The sequence below is a fragment of the Synchiropus splendidus genome, chromosome 4, assembly GCF_027744825.2.
Source record: "Synchiropus splendidus isolate RoL2022-P1 chromosome 4, RoL_Sspl_1.0, whole genome shotgun sequence".
In the NCBI taxonomy this organism is placed as follows: domain Eukaryota; kingdom Metazoa; phylum Chordata; class Actinopteri; order Syngnathiformes; family Callionymidae; genus Synchiropus; species Synchiropus splendidus.
The window spans coordinates 19,044,589-19,069,878 of NC_071337.1; the positions used below are offsets into that span (position 1 = coordinate 19,044,589).

At 41.9% G+C, this 25,290-nt stretch overlaps 3 protein-coding genes across 6 annotated transcripts in view; 2 read left to right on the forward strand and 1 right to left on the reverse strand.

Annotated features, from left to right (window-relative positions):
- Nucleotides 1-25,290, reverse strand: part of LOC128757933 (transcription factor ETV6-like) — a 40,716-nt gene that overhangs the window by 13,310 nt on the left and 2,116 nt on the right. For 2 of the 4 annotated variants that reach the window (XM_053863578.1, XM_053863577.1), the window contains exons 3-4: nt 23,003-23,129; nt 8,042-8,171 (exon numbers count right to left, since the gene is read on the reverse strand). In XM_053863578.1, coding sequence (XP_053719553.1) covers nt 8,042-8,171; nt 23,003-23,129 — 257 coding nt within the window. Of the gene's footprint in view, nt 1-8,041; nt 8,172-11,200; nt 11,479-23,002; nt 23,130-25,290 lie in introns of those variants that run through there. The other 2 variants (XM_053863580.1, XM_053863579.1) reach the window with 2 other exon arrangements.
- Nucleotides 12,764-21,088, forward strand: si:ch73-252i11.1 (uncharacterized protein LOC553517 homolog). Its single transcript, XM_053863573.1, has 12 exons — nt 12,764-13,113; nt 13,678-13,813; nt 13,889-14,642; nt 14,750-14,800; nt 14,882-15,008; nt 15,095-15,257; nt 17,244-17,364; nt 17,428-17,527; nt 17,994-18,072; nt 18,267-18,400; nt 18,723-18,859; nt 18,936-21,088. Exons 1-12 carry the CDS (start codon nt 12,839-12,841, stop codon nt 19,517-19,519), a joined length of 2,661 nt encoding a protein of 886 aa, XP_053719548.1. The 5' UTR covers nt 12,764-12,838; the 3' UTR covers nt 19,520-21,088.
- The window catches only part of LOC128757932 (synapsin-3-like), an 80,796-nt gene continuing 79,842 nt past the window's right edge, over nt 24,337-25,290 (forward strand). Inside the window, exon 1 of the mRNA XM_053863576.1 lies at nt 24,337-24,452. The gene's annotated coding sequence lies outside the window, so the exon portion shown is untranslated. The remainder of the gene's footprint in view (nt 24,453-25,290) is intronic.

A 25,290-nucleotide genomic window follows, 5' to 3' on the forward strand; every position in this document is an offset into this window, starting at 1 on the left:
AATTAGATATTGTTTTTCTGCACAAGAGAGAGGCTTTTTTATGTTTCTCCTGAGCGAACAAGGAGGAAGACGAGGGTCTGCTGTGACCTCCTGACACCGCGATTCAGGGAAGAACAAACTTCCTCTCAATTCCCACACGCCATTTCTTCTTCTCCTCTTTCCCTTCCTGGAACATTTATACAGTCTCAGGTGGGCGCAGACGGAGGAGGGGGCACCTACTGGCTTGTCCTACCCCCTTATTACTTCCTCCTCTGACTTGAGCCTGCTTGTCGTCGTTCTAAAAAAACTGGGCTTGATCCAGTCAAAACAAACATAAAACACATCATCAATCACACAGTGCTTTTATGGCCAGGAAGTAGCACGACCTGTTTCTGATGGTTTGTTATAGAGAGCAGGAGCAAGCTGGATCTTGCAGGTTAGTTCCCAAATCCAGAGTCAACCGCCACTCTTCTTCCTTTTGTTCACATGCCAAATTTTTTTTCCCCAGCTCATCAAAAGATGTTTGTTAGTAGTCTGTTCTCACACAACTGAATGAGCAACAGACTGTTTTGTGGTAGTCAGCAAATTGATGATCACAATGAAAGTCAAATTTGAGACACACAGCCTGACAGCAACGGTCTGAATACAGTATGATGCCTCATGTTAATTCAGGTGTGTCTCTTGTAAAGTCAACAGGGACGATCAGGTGTATCAAAGGTTTGGTCCTCGCGCCATTCAAGGCCCTAGCTCAGATTTCATAGGGCCCACAGCCACCCTCAAAAACATAATACATTTTGGCACTTACCAATACAGTCAAGACTTTTAAATGTCACATCACCATGTTTATTGCAGTTTTTTTTGTTAAATAAGATCTATATTTTCAGGTTTAATATCTTGGCTTTCACTTTTTAGATCTAGCCAACACTCCCATTTCAGCAAAAATCCCTAATCTAAATATACCTGTGAAGTAATAAACCTCTGGTTTGCTCTGGTTGGTTCAACACAGAGTCAGTCAGTGTATTACAACAGATTGAAAGACACACAAAAAACACCCAGATTACATCTCTCCGACAGCCATGTTTTCACAACACTACATATGTGCATCTCTGGAACTGGAACTTTGCTGAGGCACGTTTCAAAAAACCACGCTAAATATTGATGAGCGGTGTATCACACAAACATGTCCGCTAATAACATCACAACATGCAACAGTAACAACGGGAAACTTTTCCATTCAATCTACACGCAGATCACATGTGATGCACAAACACAATTAACCAGGATTGTGAGGTGCAAAATAAAGTAGTGACAAGAGCCTGGAAAGATGGAATTTCGGCGTAAAAAGTAAAAATAAAAATAGGATAAGATCAATCCACTGGGTGGCGCTCTGACTATTGTTAGGAACACAGCATGTCACTAGTATATAAAGGGTTTCACATGGTGAGACATTTCAGTCGTGGCGAATGCTTTTGTATAACATACAGCCAGATGAGGCACCTAGTGACATTGTCATGTCTTTCTTCCGTCCGGTTGCAGAAGAGTGGGGAGTCTTCTGGCCAGTGTAGATGTTTTGAGATGTGGCTGTTTGCGATAACAGTGAGAGGGGCTTTTTTAGTCACGCAAGACTGGACGAATCAAACTTTCCTTGGAACAAGGACTCACGCTTCTCTCAGAGGGGCTAATCCGTGCATTTCTGAGAAGCACGACTGTAGCTTTAGCAGCAAACACCAAACTTATTCACGGGTGCCAAAGATCCCAGACTGCTGAGGTCATCACCAACACACAATTGGAAGACAAGTGGCCATTTAACACACTTATCACTGATAAACTGACACAAATGATGCAACACCCATCGGCCCCTATCTTCCACTATCAGCAAGAGAGTGGCTCTAAACAGACAGAGGCTGAACCCACTCCCCGGCATGTGAGAACAGTTTTCCTTTCAGAGGAGAAAGAGAACCTAGTTTACACACACAAACACACACACACACACACACACACACACACACACATTTATTCAGGAAGTGCCGTCTGCCCACACAGGAAATTCCTGAGGACAAGAGCTGCTTCCACAGGCAGGAAATTTCCCCTCTGAAACACACACATGCAGAAGATTCAAGCCCGAAAGACACTACCTCTGGCAAGATTCTCACAAAGACACAAGGCGCACACGTCCACCCACTCGTACACGCATGTGTAGCTGGGAGCCCAGCTGCGAGAGCGCACAATTGCACAACTACGAGAGAAGACAGTCTTGTTTCCATGGGAGTTCATTTTTCATGATATTTGTAATGCCTGCTCAGAAACAAACACTGGTTAGATTTGGAATTCTTGTAAGAATGATTTCTAGTTTTTCCACCACGCTCCATCCACATTCATTATTTTGTAGTACCCGCACACAGTCTCCGTAACGCTGACTGATGTGATGAGGCAACTTCTGCTTCCGTAGTATTCTACACTGGCACTTAGGACTGAAACTAACAGAACAGAATCACAAATGCGAATTGCCTTTTTCGGCTTTCATTGTTGGGCAGAGATGAAGAGAAAGTGCAGGCAGGTTTTAACAGGTGGAGACGACTCAGGGGGTTTGAGGATGTGGTAAAGGAGGGAAAGGATGTGGATAGGTGCGACTACAGAGAATGAACACAGCAAGTATTAAATTGTAATAAAACCATGACAGATTTTGGAATTAAATAAGTCCATTTCCTATCCTGCAGTAATAAAGTAAATCTGTCTCATGATGTTTTCTTTTTGCCGTTACATATTGTTGAGGCAGCGTTTTCCTCTTGGCCCTCTGAAACACAGGTTTGGCCCTTTGGATCTGGGATAGGTTACTACACATCCAATAAAAAGTGGATGGCGTAAATTGGAATATGGGTGTGTCATTATCAAAACCACAAAAGTTGGTCTTTGTTCGGGGAGTTTGTTTACACTTCTTTCAAAGCCATTTGAAAGGGTTAAACGCGAGGCTGGTAGCATTCTTCGGTGTGAGGAGCAGACGATCTAATCCACTTCCTACTCAGGAAATGGAGAAGGCGGATTTCTGCCCACACTGCAATTTCCTCCCTCATTCTTTTTCTTGCTGTCTTCCCCTCTCTCAGCCACTCTTCTCTTCCTGCTCCCGCCCCTCCCTCAGGACAAATCTCCCTCTTAGCATGGCGGTTAATAAACAACTGCGGTTTGAGAAGGCAGATGAGCAAAGGTGTCTCCGCTGTAGGAAGAGAAACGCTGCCTGAAATGTGTTGTTTTGCTGCTTTCGAACGCACAACACAACAGAAAAGGACTTCCCCAAGAGTGCGGATGTGTGGAGATCCCGGGATCTAAACTACAGGAAGTAAAACGCAGACCAGTTGAGCGCTCTTCCTTTTTTGCAAACCCAAAGAGCAAGTGCTTCCTGTAAATGGTTTCAGGTTTACATTTGTGGCAGAGACGTCTGACATGTTCAGAAATCGTCAAACCTGTTGACCCTCCCGTAAGGAAACACTGTAGACTATTCAAACAAAAAGTTAAAGTGTCCGTCACCTTTCTTTCAATTTCTCAGTGTGTCACACCACTTACTCATATTATTTGGTAGTAGAGGGGAACAATTAATATTGTGTGTAGAATCTGAACATTCAAGGACTTCAGAATTGAAGAAAAGCTACCTGGAAATGAAGAAACTTTTGAAAGCAAAGAGAAAATATGATGGAAAAAGGTAGCTAACTGAAGAAAACAAACAAAAAAAAACATTAGGTAGCTTAAAAAAGAAAAGAACTTGCCCAGCCAACAGCTCTCCATTCAAATAAAACGAACCTTTCTAATGAGCCGGGACACTCATGAGTTTTCTACGCGCACGTCGCTTAGCCCTAGTCAACTCCATGTAGAAAAGTAAGAAAACAAAATGTTATGTTCACTACATAACACAAATAAATAAGCATACATTATTGTTTTACTGGTTCACTTCACATCCAATTATATCTTAGTGTTATATATTATCTGTTTTTTTTACATATATATTCCAATCATTCCGTGCACTGTAACAGAACAAGAACAGTCAGTTGCGATAGCCAAGCAGATCTCAAGTCTGCATCTACGAGGTCAGCTGAAATGTTGCATGCTGATCTTGTCATGTGTACTGTGATTGGACAGTTACTCCCGAGACCCTGAAAGAGGGAGATTAGTTATTGAAAGATATCAATCCGTCAGAGTACCAATGACTTTCATTGTTTTCTTTTTAACCCCACATTGCTTTAAAGTAAAGGAGGATGGATTTTATTGTCAAAGGAGCAGATACTGTGGAGGAGGTCTGTGATGGTGAGTGAAGTCAAGGTGAAATCTCGGTTCAATATCATCTCAGTTTTCTTGGACAAACTTGCTTAAGTGAACAGTGGTGGACCTTGGTGGACAAACTTCTTTGAGTAATTTTTTTTTTGAGTAAAACACAATGTACTTTTTAGTTTTGGCAGCATCTGTAATCGTATATTTCTGCTCTGAATTGTGAGCGCTAGCTTATCAAGTCTATCTTCAGTTGACGCAGAGTGTAAACGTGATTCTGTATCGAGCCGTGGTGTGATATTGATGCTATCATGAGGTGTATTCATTTATGCAAGACTCGATGTGAAGTCACTGAAGAACCGCCACTTGGATTTATACTTTTATCTTAGAAAGGATTGAGGCTTTGGAGTTTGTCAAGCAGTTTCATAGTGAGAGTTCTGTCAACGTGGGCAAATTTGGTGCCCAGACCACCGCCCACGCAAGTTCAGTGGAGGTGTCAGACTGCAGATATAGAGGTCTTATACGCTCATCCAACCAAGGCTCATACTTCTTAGAACCAAAATGATGTAGTTGTGTGCGTGCCCATGTGTCTGGGTGTTTGTTGGTGACCAAAAACCTGATCACAGAGACAAGATTTGGATCATGCATCATGTTTACACTGAAGTCTGTCTCTTTCTGCATAACCTTTGCACAGTGTTTGTCAGAGGAAGGAAACAAACACTTAACCACGTGAAGATTCATTCACAACACAACACGAGAGGTTACCAACTTTAATCCAGGCCAGCACAATCTATGTTATATGGAGTACATCCAGGAAGAGCAGTGGACCTGCACGAGGTGTTTAATGACTCTTCCTCATTTTTCCACCCACCACATGTTTGCTTTCCTCCAACTGAACTTCACACTTTGAAGAGGAAACGAATAAAGAGGTTAAATATTGACGGGCTGGGTTGCGGAACTGCTCTGGGTTTTACTCTTTGAACGGCAGATCTGTCTCTTGGCGGGACTCCAACCCCGCCTGCTCTCTTATTGGTCCGATAGGAGTGAGCACATCCTAGTCCACAAGAACTGTTCAGTCAATCTTGTCAAAAATGTTTACTTTTAACCGCCTCGCCTGTCGACAGCACACTTGTGACAGTTCACTGATCAACACTTCGAATGGCAACGCGCTACGGGTGTGTCAAGTCCTGTTCTTATCGGAATTAGATCCAAAGTGTCACGAGTCGGAACAAAAGAATCTAAACAAGGAAGGGTTTCGATTTTGTGTCTGATGAAAGATAAAGTGTTTGATGATAACGATAACAACAAAGAGAGGGGAAAGAATATGTTTTGTTTACTTTTAACCACCATCACAAACCTGGATTTTTTTTTAAAAAAGATCATTCCCAGAGGGAAAAAAAAAGCAATTTCCTTTAAGCTCTTCAATGAGTATTTCATCATGAGGAGCATTAATATCAAGCGAGGACCTCTAAAAATCACCCTGGAAATAGTCTCATCCACCTTGACTGATGGGCCGATGGGTGAAGAGCACGTAGCTGTAGCAGCCTCCATACAGTACAGTAGCACAGCCTTAGCTACACTGAATGTCACGTAGTTGATGTCAAAGCAAATTAAAAATGGACCAGCAAGCAGAGTCAGGGACCTGGCCTCAGGGCCCACAATGGTTACCTCAGGAATTCAAAATACCTCATACATACCTCATAAATACCTCATAAATAAAGGAAGATCAAGTATGAGTTTGTAATTATTTATTTATAATAAATAAATAAATAATTCAAAATATCCAGCGTCAACAACAAGGGCATACTAATAATGGGTGTTAAATAATTATAATGCTGTAATTATACCATGAGAACAATAACAATAATAATTAAAAATGCTGCAATTTGATGGCTCCACTCATCGTCATACAGCCACAAAAGCTAAAACTACACCCTTGAAAATTCTGGCACAGTGAATCTATCAGTTCTGGTCCAGATCATGCCAACGTTTCAGATGTCTGACCCCAGATCTGCTTTAACACCTGCTAGTTGCACGTGTGATGCTCTGCTGTCGCGGTCTGATGAACGTTAATCATTAAAAAAATGCTTAAACTGACTTTCAATGTGTGAAAGAGTCTCTTACCGACAGCTGAATATGAAACCCAAGATCTTAAATAAAAATAATAAAAAATTTAAAAAAAAAATCTATATATATATATATATATTTTTTTTTTTTTTTTAATGAGATGTTAACCAGCATCTCAGTCAAACAAACAACTGTAGCTAAGTATAACATGGTCACACAAGAGCGAAGATATTGCCCAAGTTTCCAGCCTTAATGCAAGTATTTGAGAATCTAAATAGCTTGTGAGCCATACATGACTGTACTTGTACTAAAAGGATACAATAAAAACAAAACCTTGAGAGGAAAAAGATGTATATTTATAAAACTAAATAGATAAAACAAAATAATAAAATCAATTCTTATGTATTAAAATGCAAAGTACTGCCAAATGAGGGTATGAAATATCGGATGAATGAACCAGTAACTTGACAAAAAAAAAAGTTGGAAACTCCTCACAGCATACAAAATTTAAAATTATCACTGTCTTTTCCTCAGGCAACAATAAAATGTCTTGCTGTTCACAAATGATTACTGCATGACCAACACGTCCGTGAATATCATGATATCTAGGGAACACCACAGTTCCTTGAGGAGAAAGGGGGTAGTGTATGAGGCAACCAGGAGCCTCACAGGTGTCAGTGAGCGTGCACCAGGACATGGATGAGCTCAGTGAGACAGTGGTGAGGTGTGATGGAGAAGTGACAAACGGATTCAAGGTGAGAGTAGCTCGTAGCCATGGTGATGGACAGACTGACCGACAAGGTTAGGGAGAGGTCTCCATTTGCAATGACCTTTGCTGATGATGACGTGATCTGTAGTGAGAGTGAAGTGGAATTTGCAGATGTGAGAGTAGGACCTGGAGTGAAGAGGAATGAAATTCAGAAGAAGTATGAGAGACTTAATTTTTGTTTGGGAATAAGAGGGAGGCTGACGGCAGAGTGAAGATGAGGTAGTGAAGTGGGGGCAGGCAGGAAGACGGTCTGGGCAGGGTGGAACAGAAGAGTATCAGCAAGAGTGAAACAGAAGCTTTCCAGGACTGTGGTGGGAGCTGCCATGATCCAAGTAAAAAGACTACAATAAAGACGCTGAGGATCCGAGAGTGACAGGAGAGGAACAAAAATGAGTGTATCAAGTGAGGAAGTTTTGGAGAAAGGAGACTCAGACTGTTTGGTCAAATGGAGAAGAGAGACAGGGAATGTCTTGGGCAAATGTTAGAGATGGAATGAGAAACCAGTTAAAAGAAGAGGGGGAAGACAACTTGTGAGGTGTGTGGATATGGTCACTGAGGACAAAGGAGGATGGCCAAGACAGGATAAGGTGATGGAGGCTGACTGAAGATGGTCATGTCCATCACTCATTTTAAGTATTTTCATACATAAGGAAAAACAATAATTCATCACCATTAAGAGAGCAAGTAGAGGTCAGCAGAGGCATCAGAAAAATCAACAGGCATATGAGCGAAGGCAAGAAAAAAGGCTATTACAGGACCATCTCAAACATGTATACTGTCCATAGGGCGTCATTTTTTGTCATTTACATCTGCATATTGAACAATATATTCAACATCATGCAACATGCCGTTGGATTTTCCCAGTCACGTCAAGCCATCAAAACCTATGTGTGATGTTGAAATAGTCAACTAGTCAATGCAAGTAGGATTCACTGCCTGTATGTGTGTGTGTGTTTTTTATGGGTGACTCACGCAGGTGTGCGGGCAGCCTGGCGGGCTTGTCCTCCATTCGACTGGCCGGCCTGGCGGGGGGAGCATGGACGGGGGAGGAAGTGGAGTTTGGCAGCGGGTTCGCGGAAGGACTGAAAGAGCGCCTCTCCTGCTATGAATAGACACAGAGACACAAAGCACGACTTACAAAAGCTTTACAACACATCGAAAACCCAAACAGCACCGGTGCACCGAGATTTAAAAGAAGAAAAAAAATGGAACGTCACTTTAATGTAAACACAAATATAACAGACAATCGATCAAACCGATGTCACACTGTGCCGGTCACTGTCGGGTGCTGTTCCCAATTCTGCTTCCCAGACTGCCTAGTCCATATTCCCTGGTCAACACACAACATGCTTCCTCGGGCATGTGCAAATATCTGCAGGTGAAAGAAATCTTCAAAAGAAGATGAAGCCAAATAGTCACCACCACCTGCCCAATGTTGTTTCCCTCCAGAGCAGATAAGGACACACTGCATTAACGCACTTTGTAATGTAAGTGAACGACAGTACCACCACATGACTGGCAGTGACATGCAAACCGATGAGCGTGTGGATGTAGATGGTGCTAGTGAAGTCCACGTTTGTATGTTTGGCAATAAATTTGAATTCTCAAATTCCTCTTCACGTGTTTCGTTTTCACAGGAGCAGCAACAAATTATTAAATTGCCATACCGGGATCAACACGAAGAGAAAAATCAAAATAATAAAATGTACACAATAAATAGCTGTTAATATTGAGAACATGGACCAGAAGCCATTGTAGTCTGAAGCTGACAGCTTGCCTCTTTAAGTCCTAGCTCAAGACCAAATGATCAGCCTGGTTCACTCGTGCTGTATTTCATGGTCTCAGATTAACCAACCACCCTACTAAAACATGTACTTTTGGATTGGTGTTGGACTTTATAGGTTCAATCTTCCAGTGACTTATGAGTCACGTAGGCACACAGTCAAGAATCCAAACTTAACAGGATGGACAGTAGAATCGCTGGTGAGTTACTTTCTGTCAAAAGCAAAGCAAAAGCTCAGGGCAGACATGTCACTCTGACCAGAACACATTGTGTTTCTCTTCATGAGGCGGCACTTTCTGTATCCTGGTTCAGCAGCTAACTCAGGATTGACTGGTGGACTGGATGGGATGCAAGTTTGATGGACCCTCTGAAGTGAGTGACTTACAGCAAATCCTTCTGCTGTTGAGTCACACAGAATTTCATCAGGGTTAAACCTTCAAAGCACAATACGACAGCGCACTGGTCTGTACAGATTGTACACTACAACATTCACAAAAGTACTAGTCAGTTCTGTCCACCATTGATGGATACTGCACTTAATGGAAACCTATAGAAAATCATAATTCAAGATGAAGAGAGTTAGGCTCTCTCTTAAACCTGACATTCTCAGAAGTAGTTAACTATCAGACTAACCATCAGCCAGCATGTCTAACAACAAGGAAGCAGTGGTTCAACTACATGTCGCTGGGAAACATCTTCGAAAACAGTGTCATCTCATGATTCAAACTTCTTTTACCGTTTCAACCAAGCCGTCCACACTCCCCGCCCCAACTATGACAACGTTCCCTTAGACCAAGAATCCATCCTCCCTTCACCAAACATAACAGAGCCTTGACTCATGCTTTCTAAATATTCTGATACAAGAAGAGAAAAAAGGGGAAACCGTTTGGTTTTTTTTAACTTCTGCACCCAGTGCTTCTGGTTAAAGCGCCGGAAAAGACACAAACATGTGATTAAGTTGTTAGATTTGGGTTGTGTAATGACAACACAGACAGACAAAACAACAAAATTACTTTTTAATACCGAAAATACCAATCTGATTGACTTGGCATGTAGAATTATCTTATTGATTTAGTGAAAGTACACTTTGTCTCTTTTCAAATCCCCATCCAAGATCCAACATCCTGTGAATTCTCAGCATTTTTACAGTTTTTTTTCTTTTGCCTTTAAACACATTTAGGTAAATGATTATAGGAAGTCTAATGAAGGTTGGAATAACTGTTACCTTTTTTTTGCATTACAACCATTCTTGATCATTAAAAATCCAAAAATAGTAGATTTTTTTCATTTTAATAACTTGAGTTCAGTCACTCATTCCTGTTTTGGAGTTCAGAAACAAAAGAATTTGTTGACAAAAGGAACTACTTGCTGCAAATACTTACAACACTCCCTAAAATGTTTCCTGCTGCCCAATGAATAACTGTTTTTATATATGAATTTAACACCTTATAAACCTTTATAAACCAAATTTGAAACAATTTTTTAACTTTCAGTGAGCCTTACATTGGGTACTTGCACCCTTGGTCACCCTCCTTGAGGGCCAGTCTGGAAAAAAGGCAGGTTTAGTAAAAATAAATCCGGCTGGTTGCTACCTGGATGATACATTGGCTCAACAAGTTAAGCCATTCACAGCATGGTTCAGTGAACGTGTGCATGGATCTTCTTTCTCCATGGCCATATTGGCAATATTTATATATAATTATTTCCATTGCTTTCATTTTTTCGGAGAGAAAATAGTCCAACATCACGTGTTATAAAACCAAAAGAAATCAATGGTATATCACAGACGCATTTTAAAACAATAATGAAATCTTAATCTTAAAGCATTGTACTTATAAGGTATGTTTGTAATTTTGTAATATATATATATATATATATATATATATATATATATATATATATATATATATATATATATATATATATATGAATGCAACTTGGAATATGATACGTTGGTAGTGACTGTTTGAAAAGGAACGTTGCGTTAAGAGGGGAGCTTAGGGATTGTTAACTACTCTGCACCAATTTCCGCTCAGGAGATAAAACCAGTCAAGACATTTCTAACTCTGCAGTTTGTTTTTTGTTCATCCACATCCAACTGTTGCGTTTATCATTCAAATGGCAGCATGAATACACGGAACGTGGGGGAAAACAAAGTCAGTCACGACTCTAGTCAGCAGAGGGGGCGAAGTAGAAACGCGGAGGGACGAAGCAACAGATGAGCGGACAAACCATCGCGCCCACGCCGCTCAGCCGCGTCGCTCCTCGGGGCAGACTGGAGCAGCGCGGCCGCAGGAAGCGCACACGGAAACCCGCGCGGAGCCGATCGCGCAGCCCGGTGTTGTTACCTTGTTGACGACGGTGGAGGATTCAGACATGATCCAACTTCCCACTTAGCCTCGCTTTTCTGTTCTCTTCTCGCTGAGACGCTCCAAGCCGCTGGAGCCCCGACTGCTCGTGGGAAGTGAGCCGACCTGAGTCTATCTGCTGGCGGCGACCATGGCGCCACAGTCGCGGGGAAAACTTCTTTTGTCCGCCTGTGTTTTCGCTTCACATGTCGGCAGAGAGCTGGTTAATAATCCCTTCCTGGAAGAGCAGAGAGTGAAGAGAACTCTCTCTCTCTCCCTCTCTCTCTCATTGATCTGGATGTGTGTAAACGGCGAAATGACGTGAATTCCCAGCATCGAGCCTGGCCCCCTTTTAAAGGGACACCCTGCCCCAGGAAGACGCGCGGCTCTCCTTCATTCGCTTACCTCTATAACGATTCTCTTAGTGTGAGTGTGTGTGTGTGTATATATATATATATATATATATATATATATATATATATATATATATATATATATATATATATATATATATATATAGAGAGAGAGAGAGAGAGAGAGAGAGAGAGAGAGAGAGAGAGAGAGAGAGAGAGAGAGAGAGAGAGAGAGAGAGAGAGATGGGGATCTTTGGTGTCAGGCTGAAAAAAAAATCAGATCCCCATTTACTGGTCACGAGGTTTGGTGGTGACTAGGAGAAGTTCAGATACTGCAACTGAAAGTAATCTTTCCAAAAGACATGGTAGCCATCCAGAAGAGAGTCAGAGTAGAACCATATATATATATATATATATATATATATATATATATATATATATATATATATATATATATATATATATATATATATATATATATATATATATATATATATATATGACAATGTATGTCATTATTGTAATAATGACAAAAGTTATTACAACAGTAACCACAGTAATAACGGTCGTTATTAAAGAGGGAGTATTTGTCAAAGTAACGGCAAAAGCAGCAGTGATTATATTTGCATTACAAGCAGTAATTAGAAAAATCATAAGATATAAGTAAAAGTAATAGTTACTGTGTGGTTGTGGCAACCTAAATCGAAAGTGGTTGTTATAATCAAACCGTAGCTGAAATATTGGAGGTAATTGAAGAGATTAAAATGAAATAATAGTAGTAGCAGCTGAAGCAGCAGAAGGTTGTTGCCGCTGTAGGAGCAACATTTGTCACGGCATTTACACGGTAGGACAAGCAGGTGATGTGGTAGTTATAGCAGCACTACTTCGTTAAGCTAGAAAACAGCAGTTATAATAATATTAATAACAGGAGTAATAATAATAATCATAATCAATAGCAGAATATGGGCCCAGTTCTAGCTACAAAAGAGGCTGGTTGCTGTAGTTGTAGCAGCGACGGACATATTTGCGGTTGCAGCTCCGGCAATAAAACCGTCCATGGTTGCAGCGCGTGCATTAATAGCGGAATTTGTCAGAAAGTTGCCGGCTCCTCGTTGTTAGAAGTCTGATAGCGCTCTTCCGCCCTCAAGCGGAGGCTCCCGGCGCTGCAGCCCTGAGCTTGAATTGAAATTAAGTTTCGCTTTCCATTCTTCCGAAGCGAAAGCTCACCGCCTCGCCTCATCTCATCTCCGATCCGGCAGCAGGACGCAGAAGGAACCGAGTCACCATGGCGGCCGAGGTCCTGAAGTTCATCTGCGCCAACCAAGGGGCGGTCAACTACGAAGATTTGCTTTTTAACTTCTGGGTTGGTGACGAGGAAAACCTGCGAGCGGTCCTCAGCGATCAGCGTATGTTTTGTCGTGGGCACCCGGGTCAGCTGACGAAGGTGGTGGCCCGAACCGCACTGAGACTATGTCGGGTCAAAGAGTGTGCGGGCTCGTGTCTGGGGCTCCATCTGTGTAAACACTTCCTCTTCAGTGGATGCTGTCAGTACAGTCGCAGGTAAAAGTTCTGAGCGCCTGGTGCGCACCAAGGCCTGACGTATAGGCCTGTGCGGTTTCGTTTGTTTATACTTCTCTGGTCGAAAGCGCTGTATGTATATGCGTGTACAGTTTTACCTCCTCACTCATCTTCTCTAAACAACCGTATAGCCTCAGTTATTTATTTTTGTCATGATTATGCTTCTGCCAGCTTGTGTAACCACCTTCATGTACATGAATATTTCCACATCCTCTGAGGTTGTTCCTATCTACCATGTCTCAGCCTTCCATTGTTTCTTGTAAACACCCAAATTAGGTAGGACGCCTAAGTGCCCTCCTCCCTGTCTGCCTACCTACCTCGGCCTGCCTCCCTCTGACCTAACCTACTTCTAAGCTACCTGCCATCCCTCTGTCCTACTCAACTCATCACCAACTTAACTTGGTTTTTTAAATTCATCATCACAAACAATATTGCGGGTGTCACATGTCAAAGTCATAAAATGTCACGAGTGTGGCCTCTAAGGTGTGTTTCTAAAACTGTAATGTCTATCTCTTTTTCTGTCCAATGCATAACATTTGTTTACAGAGGAAAGTGCGCGTTTTCTCATGATCTGAGGTCGTTGCACAACCAGGTGGTGCTGCAAAGTCATCAACTGGACACCCTGGAAAGGCAAGAGGTCTGCACGCTGCTGCTGCAGAACGACCCGACGCTGCTGCCTCAGGTGAGACAAACCAGTTCAAGAAAAGATTTTTCATTCATAGCCTCATAATGACAAAGTTCATATCAATCTCTCAAGATCTGCTACGATTACAACAACGGAGACGGAGAGTTTGGCAAGTGCGAGAGCGGCAATGCCTGTGAGAGAGTGCACGTCTGTGAGAAGTTCCTCACCAACAGCTGTGACTGCTCTCGAGTCCATGACTTCAAGGCGCCGCAACCAGAAAAAAGCCTGCGCAAAAGAGGGGTGCATGATGTCCTTTTTGCCTCTCTTAAGTCAACGTATGCAAACAAAGAATTTTTGAAAAAAAAAGACGCACAGCTGGGAAGGAGAAATCCTGGAGGGCTCCGAGGTAGAGGCACCGCCCGGGGGAACAGAACCAAAAGCTGCACCCGGGAGCAAATGCAAAATGCTGGCTGTCTTAGTAACCACCTGGCTTCCTTGAACGAAAGCGACAGCGGAGCCTCTGCTGCTGTGAATGACGACGCCAGAAGTGAGGGACCCCAGAGCAGGAACGCAAGACCCAATGAGAACTCAAGAGCAGGACGTGAAAGAGGGCGAGGTAGAGGCAACCGAGGCGGCAGGGGCAATATGTCCAGAAGCGGCACTTGTGAAGAGATGATGAAAGCCTTGTCGATGAGCAACCTGTCCACCCTCAACTTGTGCGACGGACGTGTAGAAAAGGATGGCAGCGACTCTGCTGGTGCAAATGACAGCGACACCTGCAGCGAAAGTGGCATGAAAAAGAATGAAAGGCCATTTTTAGGACCAGGCAGAGGTCGTGGTGGAGGAAACGGGCGCGGCAGGGACAACAGAGCCAGAGCTGTGAAAGGTAAAGTGAAGATGTCTTTTCAGGTGGAACTGTGGAATATGCATGCTCATCTGCCACTATTGTACTGCTTAAGTGTGTAACACATATTTTTTGTTTCTTTCCTGAAGACAAAAGAGAGATCTGCATGTTCTTTATCAAGGGGAGATGTATCCACGAGGGTAAGAAGATTATGTCAAGGTTTTTGGAGCACACTTTTGCAGATGACTTATTGCTCTCTGTGCACCCTTGCTGAACTGCAGATAACTGCTACAAGGCTCATGAGAAGATGCCGTACAGGTGGCAGATCCAGGAGGGAAACAAGTGGACTGCTCTGCCGGATAATGAGTTAATCGAAAGGAACTATTGTGATCCAAAAATGACAAGCAGGTAATTAAGTGGTTACTACAGATGTATGTCCCAGACGCTACAGGTATGTGGTTATAACTCTGCTTCTGATTCCATTGTCCCCACAGTGTCAGTTCATTTGTGGATTTTGACTCAATGACCTGCGGAGACCACAAAGTTCGAAGACTTTCAACTCTGAATTCGGTAGCTGAGAGGACCTACATCCTCACTACGGAGTGGCTCTGGTACTGGGAGGACGAGTTTGGCCGGTGGCACGAGTATGCTTCACCTGTGAGTGACTTTGAAGTATTGCTGACTAATCATTTTGTACATGGTTTGCCCCATTTTCTCCCACATTACTGTAGCAGACACTGCAATTCTTCCTCTTCAGAAACCAAGGTGTTCTCAGGTCAGCTGAGAGACCTGAGGTGGCTAGCTCCCATTTGAATGTAGCCCCCTGCTGTGTCTCTCCCAGGTGGCAGATATCTCTTAGGGATAGTCAAAACACAGGTGTTAAGGCTGGTCAATTAATCGTCATTTTTAGCAGGATTACGATTATGTCTTCCTACAATTATAAAAACGCGATAATCGTCATGAAACGTTTATTTAGCCGGACACCCGTCTCCCAAGCTTCTCTCATTATGTCTCGATGCAACCAAACGCTGCACCACGCTTCGTCCCGATGAAAACTGACCGGTGGGAAGCTACTGTGCAGGGCACAGTGAGCGCGCTGCTCATAGTGAGCCACTCAGCACGAAGCTCTGCCTGTCAGCGCGAGAGCTCGAACCTCTATTTACACGGAGTGGGGGACGCTAAATATTAGCCACTCTTAGCTACCGACTCGGTCGCCTCTGCAACGGCGGCACGGTATTCAGAACCTCTGAGGAACACATTAATGCTAACTGCTTGTTGCAGATGTTTCAAAAACCAGTGATTATTTGGAAGTGGACAAATGCATAAGAGCAATCGCTTGCGCTCAACCTGAGATGGGGTGATAAAATCAAGCGCTCCTTGTCATTCATCACGCTGCAGAGATGCAGGAAGAGCGCTCAAACATGCAAGTTGTATAATCAAAGGAGTGACTTCTTCTATCATGAAAAAATGAATAAAAAACTTGAAATATGACATTACAGCTTACAAACCAGAACCTCAGCCAAGTGCCTGCTCAGCTCGAAATATTGCCTCCTGTCTCCACTGCTCTCTGAAGCCTGACCAAACAGATTGGCGATGTTTCTACAGAGAAATATTTAACCTACATGAAGAAGGTTAAATATTACTGTTAAATTATTATTTAAATTTTACACATTGTTTTATTGTAGTTCATTGTTGTTGTCTTTTGGCTCAGCTCTTTCTTCACCATGACAAACAATACAGAGGCCTCATGAGTGAAGGCAGTGTGTTGGTTCAGCTACCATAACGTACCTTTATATCCCTGATTGAGGGTGGCTCGCACCGTCCTAGCTCTGTGAATTAGTAATGTGGGACAACAGTCACTAACCAACTGGAACTGTTTTCACTTAAGGATGCCATGCACATAACCATGATCGGGCTGTTTTTGTTCCATCCCAAACAACAATGGTAAACTCCTGACTGTTGTAAGACTATCATGACACTTATGTCTGGGCTGTGTTAACAGGGAATTAGTCTGACTCATCTGCTCCAAAAACGGTCGGGCAGACAAAGATAAGTGTTAAACATGTTAAATATTAATGACCAAAAACATTTGTATGAGGAGAGCCTCCAACTTGAACTGTGACGTGGAATGGAATGTAGCCAATCAATGTAAGTGATGTCATTAAAACACAAGCTTTTAATCATGAGAAGTTAACCTCATTTCAATCTGCAGTTGTTCTCACCCGGTCTGTTCCCACAGGTGTCCGAGTGGTGATCTTTAGCTCCGCCAGGAGCGGATGTGTTCTTGTCATTTAGTTATCATAATGTTTCTTTCAGGATAATCCCGTTGAAAAAACATGTAAAAACACCAGTTGACCAGTCTTGTTGTTAGGTTTCCGCTTTGTGACATCTTTCGTGATCTGGCGAAATTTGTGTCTTGGAGCTGACCTTGTGAGTGGTGAGACAGAGCCTTTATGTGTGCGGTGATGAGACTATCGCCGCACAACACACACATAATAATTTATGGCAGACTACGCCAGACTGTGTGGGGGTCTCTGACTTTGAAAATCCTTATGCGTGTGGCCCCCTTTAGCTCCATGAGTCTGACTCGCATTAGAAAGTAAATAATGCACAGCAGTCAAGATGTCTTGGATACCGTTACAGGATGCTGGACATGGCCCAGCGGACATGAACAGCACTCAACTTGAGGAGAAGTTTTTGGAAGATGACAAAGCTGTGGTCCATTTCACTGCCCACTCACAGTCCTACTCCCTTAGCTTTCAAGGTAAGCTCAACATTCAGCAGCAAACAGGTGCACTTAACCAACGGAGCTATTTTAAATTTGCAGACATGATCCAAACAAATGTTAAGTTTGGAACCAAGAAACTGGTGCGGCGACGGCCACGATTTGTATCTGCGCAAGAAGTTGAAGAAAAGAAGAAAGAACGGTAAACTATTGCGAAATTCTTGATAGTGTTTAATCGCATAGCAATTTGAGATCTTCAACTAGTTTACCAAATTCAGGCTGTATTTTGTTAGATCCCATTGGGGAAGAGGGGAAAGGGAAGCTACATTTTTGGATTATATTTTTCACACATAAGCCAATGTGTATTTCAGATGTCACGCTTCGACCATCCCAGGTTAAGTAGCTTTTGTACCCTTCATTGTTGGCGGACTGTCTTCTAATTCCCAATTCGTAGTTGGTTCAGCTATTTATCTAACCTCATTGTGATCGAATATCTGAGAAGGAAGTTCCCTTTGTGTTCCCTATTTGACTCCAGACAGATCTGATTGATGTGACTATTTTACACGGTTGTGTTGTAAATGTTATTTGTAATGTGTGTGTATAATATGTGTTGGTGTAGTGATTGGCACTAAAGGAAACATGAAAACATGACACCTTTGTCTGTACAGGAGACCACCGAGTCAACGTGCATTCGGTGCCGTACCACCCCACTGGGACAAGACGCAGGTCCCAGAACAGGGCTACAAGGTAACAACAGGTTTGAGACATCAATTGGAGCATTTTCTTAAGAAAATGACCAAAGTCATAAAATGTTGAGCTTAAGTTGAGTTGCTTCTTGACAATTTGACAGTTTGATATCGAAAGCTTTTTCCTGTGTGAGGTTCAATTTCTATTAGACATTTGCTCATTTGAATGATTATGTTTCAAACTCTGTCTGTCAGCTGATCCAGCTTTCGCCAACATCAGAAGAATATCGGGAGGTTGAAGCTCAATTTGGAAGTACCATGAAGTATGGCTTTGTCATTGAGAAAATTGAGAGGATCCAGAACAAAGAACTCTGGGACATCTTTAGCTGGTCGGTTTTATTTTCCTTCTTCCTATTTTTGGGTAAAAAAATGGAAAAAAAAGTCTGAAATAGACGAGGACAGGATTGGTAAACCAACAAGTTAGACTTGGGCTAGAGTTTAGGTGAACTAGATGGTCCTATAGACATTTTGTGAACAATAAAAACAAGTTGGACATAGACTTACCAATCCAGTAATTCAACATAAAAACAATTTGGTCAACTTTGAAACCTAACTTGACACAGTTAACTCAGCAGCCCATGAAAGATGACCACAAACTTTGCTGTGGCAGCATTCAGTTTAAGCATGTAATTGAATGGGCTCTTTTTACAGGCAGAAGAACCGGATGAAGAAAAGGAGTGGAGAGAAACGGTTGTTCCATGGAACCAACTCCGAACATGTGGATGCCATCTGCCTTCACAACTTTGACTGGAGAATCTGTGGTACTCATGGGACGGCTTATGGTCAAGGTAGGTCCAACAGACCTCCGGAGTTTGATTCTTTACCTGGCAGTATAATAGTCTTTTTTTTTTTTCAAAATTCCAGGTAGCTACTTTGCAAGAGATGCAAAGTACTCCGACAGCTATACCGGCGACTCTGATGTCAGGTCCATGTTTCTGTCACGAGTCTTGGTTGGAGATTACACAAGAGGAAACCCTGAGTATCGCCGCCCGCCAGCCAAGTTGGACTGTGGTGCGGAGTTCTATGATAGCTGTGTTGATCAGGTGCTAAGTCCATCCATCTTTGTCATCTTTGAGAAGCACCAAATCTACCCAGAGTACTTGATACAGTACAAGCGGGGTACCTCATCTCCTCAGCCCAAACCAGCCATGCCTCCAAAACCTGCACACCTAATCACAAACGTGACCCGTGTCACCTCTACGCCGAACATCACCTCCTCCTCCCAAGCCAACCCTCCAAGCAGCCAAGCGAGGCCTCCATCTTACTCACCCAGAACCTCGCATCTCGCATACAGCGGTCAATATAGGCCATCCAGCAGCTCATCCTACCCAGCCAGCTCTTCGGCCAACCTACCCGCTCCTTTAGCTTCCCGTTTCGTCAGAGCTGGTTCATATGGGTCTTCATCACCAACCCCAGCGCAAAAACGAGATTCTTGTGTTATCTCATAGATGCCCCATGACCTACTTGTTCTTTTCCATATCAATTTTGAGAACATTTGGAAAAAAACAAAAAAATGTCCTTTGTAATAAGCAATGGTGGTAGCAAAACATACCTAACACACCGACGTCATACCTAACTGCTCTGTCACTTCAATACTGACCACTGAAGTAAATAATTGGTAAAATGATACGAGAAAAGTCAGAAAAATAATCAATAATAAATAAAACACGATAAACCAGGATTGAATGTGACACATTCAAAGGAATCAGAATTCAATCATTGTATCAAGTATCAGAAATATGGTGTCATATAGAGACTAAATAAGTAAAGAAGTCCATAACATGTCTGGGAAAGTGAAAACTCTGAAAACTGAAAATACACTATACTATACTATAAGTAATAGGTCATATTGAAATGAAACGTTTGAGTAACTATGTTGATAACCTTAAGTCTGACATTGACTTGTTAATCTTACAAGTCCAAATCAGACTTGATAAGTGTATAAATCAGACTGATACTTGGTAGGTTAAGTCAATTTGACTTACAAACCAGTAACTCATCTGGTACACACTTGGTAAACCGATAAGTCACATTGAGACTGCTCTGTATAAATCTGAAGATCAGAATCAGATTTGATGTACTTGCAAGTCAGATTTACCATGCGACTTGGTACAGTAACTTCAGTCTGTAATTCACCTGCTTATAACCAGTGTTACGTCTCACACTGGCTTGGTTAACTGTAAGTCAGGGACAGACTTGGTCAACGAATAAATCAGGTTCAGACTACATAAATCTGTAATTCAGAATTAGACTCGAAAAAGAGACCCAGTGATCTAACCAGAGTGAGACTAGGTGAGAAAACAAGATGGTCTGAGTCCATCTCTGATCCGTTTTACTCGTCGCTTTTTCAAGACTTCCACGTTATTTAAAGTCTTGTAGTTTAGTCTTTGTATTCCTTTCCTACTATTTATCCTGCATCTGTTTTCATCACGTCTTTCTGGTCCTTGAAAATGAACATGGTTGTGTGTGGTGCTTGTTGTGGACATTGTCTTAATTGTTATTCGATTCAGTTCTAATCAGCTTTTCACATGACATTAATTGACTTGCGGGAGAATAATTGATGTGCTGATCACTGTAAACTGGAATAAATGACATCACAAAAATGTCTCTTTGAAAGTTCAGATCTTCTCAGGTGACATGTTGACACGCAGTGTTCTGGTAATGCACTTCAGAAACACAAAACACAACCGGGAATTACATTAAAGCATTCACGAGAGAATAAATATTGATATAGACTAGTGGCCCTTAAGCATAAAAGAAGACCAGAGTTCTATTTTATTTACTCAAGAACTGCATTTCCTGTTGTTAGCATGTCATGTTAGCAAGTCTTTTAAGAGACAGTGACATTGAGTTTTTGGAGGACAATTTTAGAAATGTTTGTTTTGTTGGTCATTTTTGGCTTGTCAATTCCGATTTGTCAAGAGTACCTGATTGTTCGAATGTGTTCCTCCATATGTAATTTATAGATATTTACGCAATATTTCTTTCTTTATTGTATGTCAAATAAAGCCTTTTATCGCGCATCACTTTGGTGTTATCTCCTTGTGTTGATGGACAGCAGAATGAATCTCAAGCTTTATGTCCTCTTACTTAAAATCAATATATAATACATATATAATATACAATATATCAATCAATCCAAAGTACCAGAGTGTAGAACACGCCCCAAAATCCAGATTCATCGAAGTAATGATTCTCACTAACCATTGACTGCTTCTGTCTGCTGCTGAACAGGTTGAACATATTGTATTTTTCCTCATCATGCTGTTTTCCTTGTGTGTGTCTACGCAATTCGAAGAAGAAAAACATGTTTTGAGAAATGTAATACTTATCTGCAACCTTTATCTCATTGAACCAAATGTTTCCCAGCAGCTACAACTGACTGTTGACTCGTGGCGGACACAGTCGCCATACGATTGTTGTCTCATTTGTTTATGGCTGTCAGACACAGAGTTTCACAGTAGATTAGAGAGAGACAGTTGTTGGGGTGGAAACGCCTCGTCGTCACTGAAGCCTCTATTTTTCTTGCCGCCATGACTCATTACGCCTCGCTCCACTGGGAAAAGCTGCTGTGCCTCCCAGGACGCCCCTGCCCCCCAGTGACAGTAAACATCCACTGACATTAACCAGCCTGAGCAGCTACTTCCTGTCTGACGTCCGCCTGTGGTGGCGACAGCTGCCTATCGTCCTGGCTTCATTTCCTTGTTCGGCCAACTCACCACCGGGCCTTCACGGATTTAAGAAATCGGGGTTTCTATTTTTTTGTTTGTCATATCGCGGTATCTCAGCCGTAGCGTGTGACTTGACCTTAGTACTGCATTTTCCAAGTTTGGCGATCTGCTTGGTTTGATCCACTTCCTTGGATGTTTTCCATCAATCCCGCTTGACTTATTAGGCCTTTTGTGTCTGATCTTTCTGTTGTTCATTTGTGCGCGTGTGTCGTATATGTGTGACTCTGTGAACGTTTATAACACGGACGCCTTGGGTTCATGTTCAGTGTTTTTGTTTTGGGCGTGTGTTATGTAACAAATGTGGCTGCTAATGTTGGTCATAAATCTATTTTTTATGAGGGAGTGTCATCAAGGTGTGCCTGGGAATGTGAGTGTTGTCTATATATATATATATATATATATATATATATATATATATATATATATATATATATATATATATATATATATATATATATATATATATATATGAAGTTCAAAAGTCTTTATTGTCACACAGTGAAATTCTTACTTTGCCGTCCACACATAGAATAATGCCAGAAGAAATACAGTTTTAAAAAGAAATTGAAATACAGTTATTTAAAATAATAATAAGCACATTTTAAAAAATGGATTCACACTGTGTAGTAATGTTCCACCTCTGACACCCAACTCAGGAGTATGAGCAGAACATTTCTCAGTGAATGAATGGGCTGCTGATGTTGTAATTCTGCATTAATGAGAAGCTGTGATTCAGTTTACAACCCTCGGGAGGAAACAACACGACTGCAGATGCTGAGATAATTAATTTGGTGTTGCTGCTGCTCTCCGAAAACTTCCCTCGTCACCGTGTTCGTGAAAAACATTTGTCTCTGTACAATGATGAACACATTCTTAAGACATCACAGTGTTGACCTGGTTGAGGTGATGATGCCATGTGTTCAGCACAGCTGCGGGTGCAACGTTCACATTCAATAACAAAGGAGCTATTGTTGAACCTTGCGGTACACCACACATAAAAACGTCCTTTATTTAAATGAATCGTGTCTACAACCAGAACCCAGTCAATTTACAAAGCCCTTTATATACGCTAAAATGATTTCACTCAAAGTTTTTGTCACACATTACATACTCAAGCGCACATAAACAGACACAGAGAACAACCTAACACACATTAGGAAATATAGACATAGTCAGTAAAGGTTTGAATCAAACTATTACCTGTCCGGTGAGTGATGACCTGGATAACTGACCTCTCTCACAAACATAGACGTAGTCCCAACTGCCCGGGAAACACCTGACTATAGGGAGCCCAAGTCCCCGCCCCATACGGATTGGTCCTTGGGATCTAAGATTGGAAAAAATGGGGAGATCAAAGTTATTTTCTGGTCCACTTTGCCTCATGCCCTGGATGACAAATGCTGTACCTCAATTTAAATGATAAATAATACTGTGAGTTGCACCTACGTTTGTCGTGTAATTTATGATTTATTTGCTGGTGAAAACCCGGAATGACTACAAATCAAGCGTTGCATGTATGACGCCACAGTAGAATCCGACTGCTGTGGCGCTAAGACAGATGCTAAAGGTACTGAACTATTAAAGGCGGAAGATAGCAAACATTAGCTTATGGTGACCCTGAGACTCTCATTCAACCGACTATCGAGTGAAGGCCTGCAACGAGGATTGTAGTTCTCCACTGAAGTAACTTTTGATGCTGGCCATCACATGTGAGATCTCACATATTTCAAGTTACATCAGAAAACAGCTTTCATCTCTCCAGTGACGCGTGTTCATATTTTTTGTTAACTTAGAGGCGAAAGCAGATGGGTGTGACTTAGGGAGACCTCCAAGAGGCATCACAACAAGAAGCCTCCAATGGTGGATTTATTCTTTCCTTTTCACCTTATCGCGAAGAAAGCACCCAAAACCATTGCAGAGAAAGTCATTTCAGACACCTGTGTGTGATACCCAAAGTTTATGACCACAGCTCAAAGTAGCAACGGTAAATCAAGAGCTTTCGCAGATAACAAACTGCATTGAATCAATGTTGAAATAATATCAGGATAAAGTGTTTTTGATGAACAATGAAATTTCAAACAATTCTGTCCGCAAATCAAGGTAATTCAAGGTTGAATCAAGTGTGTCATTTATTCATGTTTGACAACTATCCATTAGTGAATCAACGTTGATTTTCAGCCTCAGCCAATTATAACCAATCGGGCCAAAATCCAATTGTGAAGCAACGTCTTTTGCCATCTGGGTTGTCTTCAGGCTCAGTTCTTTCATCTCATGAAAGACTGAACACACACAATAAAAGTATAAGGTAAACACACAATATACAATACAAGGAGACATTTACACATGCACACAAGACAACGACATAATCCTTGACAAAACCACAAAAACCGAGATAGAAAACATAGAAAACTTAATTTTAATAAATGTCATGTGTTGGAAATGTCATACAACTTGGGCTTCAAGCGGCGCCTGTGGCTGCGTCGAACTCCGTTTCCCATGATGCATTGCGCGGATGCTCTAGCGGAGTAGAGAAAGCGAGTGAAGAGGGGAGGAGCGGGGGACAACCGCTTGTGTGAGCCCAGAAGAAGAAGCAGCAGCAGAAGCGTCATCTTCATCATCATCTCGTCCATCACTGACAGCAACTCTTCAGGTAAATCCACGGTTCTCCTCCATCTTCCTCCTCCTCTGACGTTCGCATGTTCTCAATCTGTGACTGACAGTCAGATGTATCGTTTTCTGCCATGTGACCCCGCTTTTGTCGGGAGATTTGAGGGGTGATTCGCAGCGTCAGACTGCCGTGGTTCTGCAGGGAAGCCCTCATCCGTGCCCCTGCAGACCCCGCTCACCCCCTGCCTCCTCAGTGGGAGTGGGGGTGGGGGTGGGATCCATCGGATGGTAGTAACCGGGAGCAGCCAGCATCCAAACAGACAAAAAAGACAATACATCAGGTAGATCAGCTACAATTTAAAGGGACAGTCAGATCCAGGGTGCTGATCAATCACTGAGCATTGCTGTTGGAACAGTTGAGCCATTCTCTGCAGTGGTCAGAGTCACAAGTGACACAAGGAGGGATTTGTGTTTTAAAATCAATTGCCTGTGTGAGTCAGTGTAGCGTGAATCTAATGTCATTCACTTCTGATTAAGAAAAATAAACTTATATATATATATATATATATATATATATATATATAGATAGATAGATAGATAGATAGATAGATAGATAGATAGATAGATAGATAATAAACTAAATCACAGATATTATAATCACCATCCTGTTTTATAATGTTTGCAGGCACAAATGCAGTAAGATACCATTTCACGTTCAATACAATAAATGCACAAATACATATGCACATTATAAACCAATAAAGACACTCAGCTCACAACAAAATAAAGGCAAGCAATTTGCACAAACATTAGATTAAAAAAATATCCTCACATGCCAATAATACAATCTCAAAAAGAAAAAATTCCGATGACTAATAATA

Excerpts from the sequence above, each read along its gene's own strand:
- si:ch73-252i11.1 (XM_053863573.1), top strand. The coding sequence starts at position 12,839 with ATGGCGGCCGAGGTCCTGAAGTTCATCTGCGCCAACCAAGGGGCGGTC. Across the intron at positions 13,814-13,888 it reads ACCCGACGCTGCTGCCTCAG|ATCTGCTACGATTACAACAA; the intron begins GTGAGACAAACC and ends CAATCTCTCAAG. Across the intron at positions 18,860-18,935 it reads TGGGACGGCTTATGGTCAAG|GTAGCTACTTTGCAAGAGAT; the intron begins GTAGGTCCAACA and ends TCAAAATTCCAG.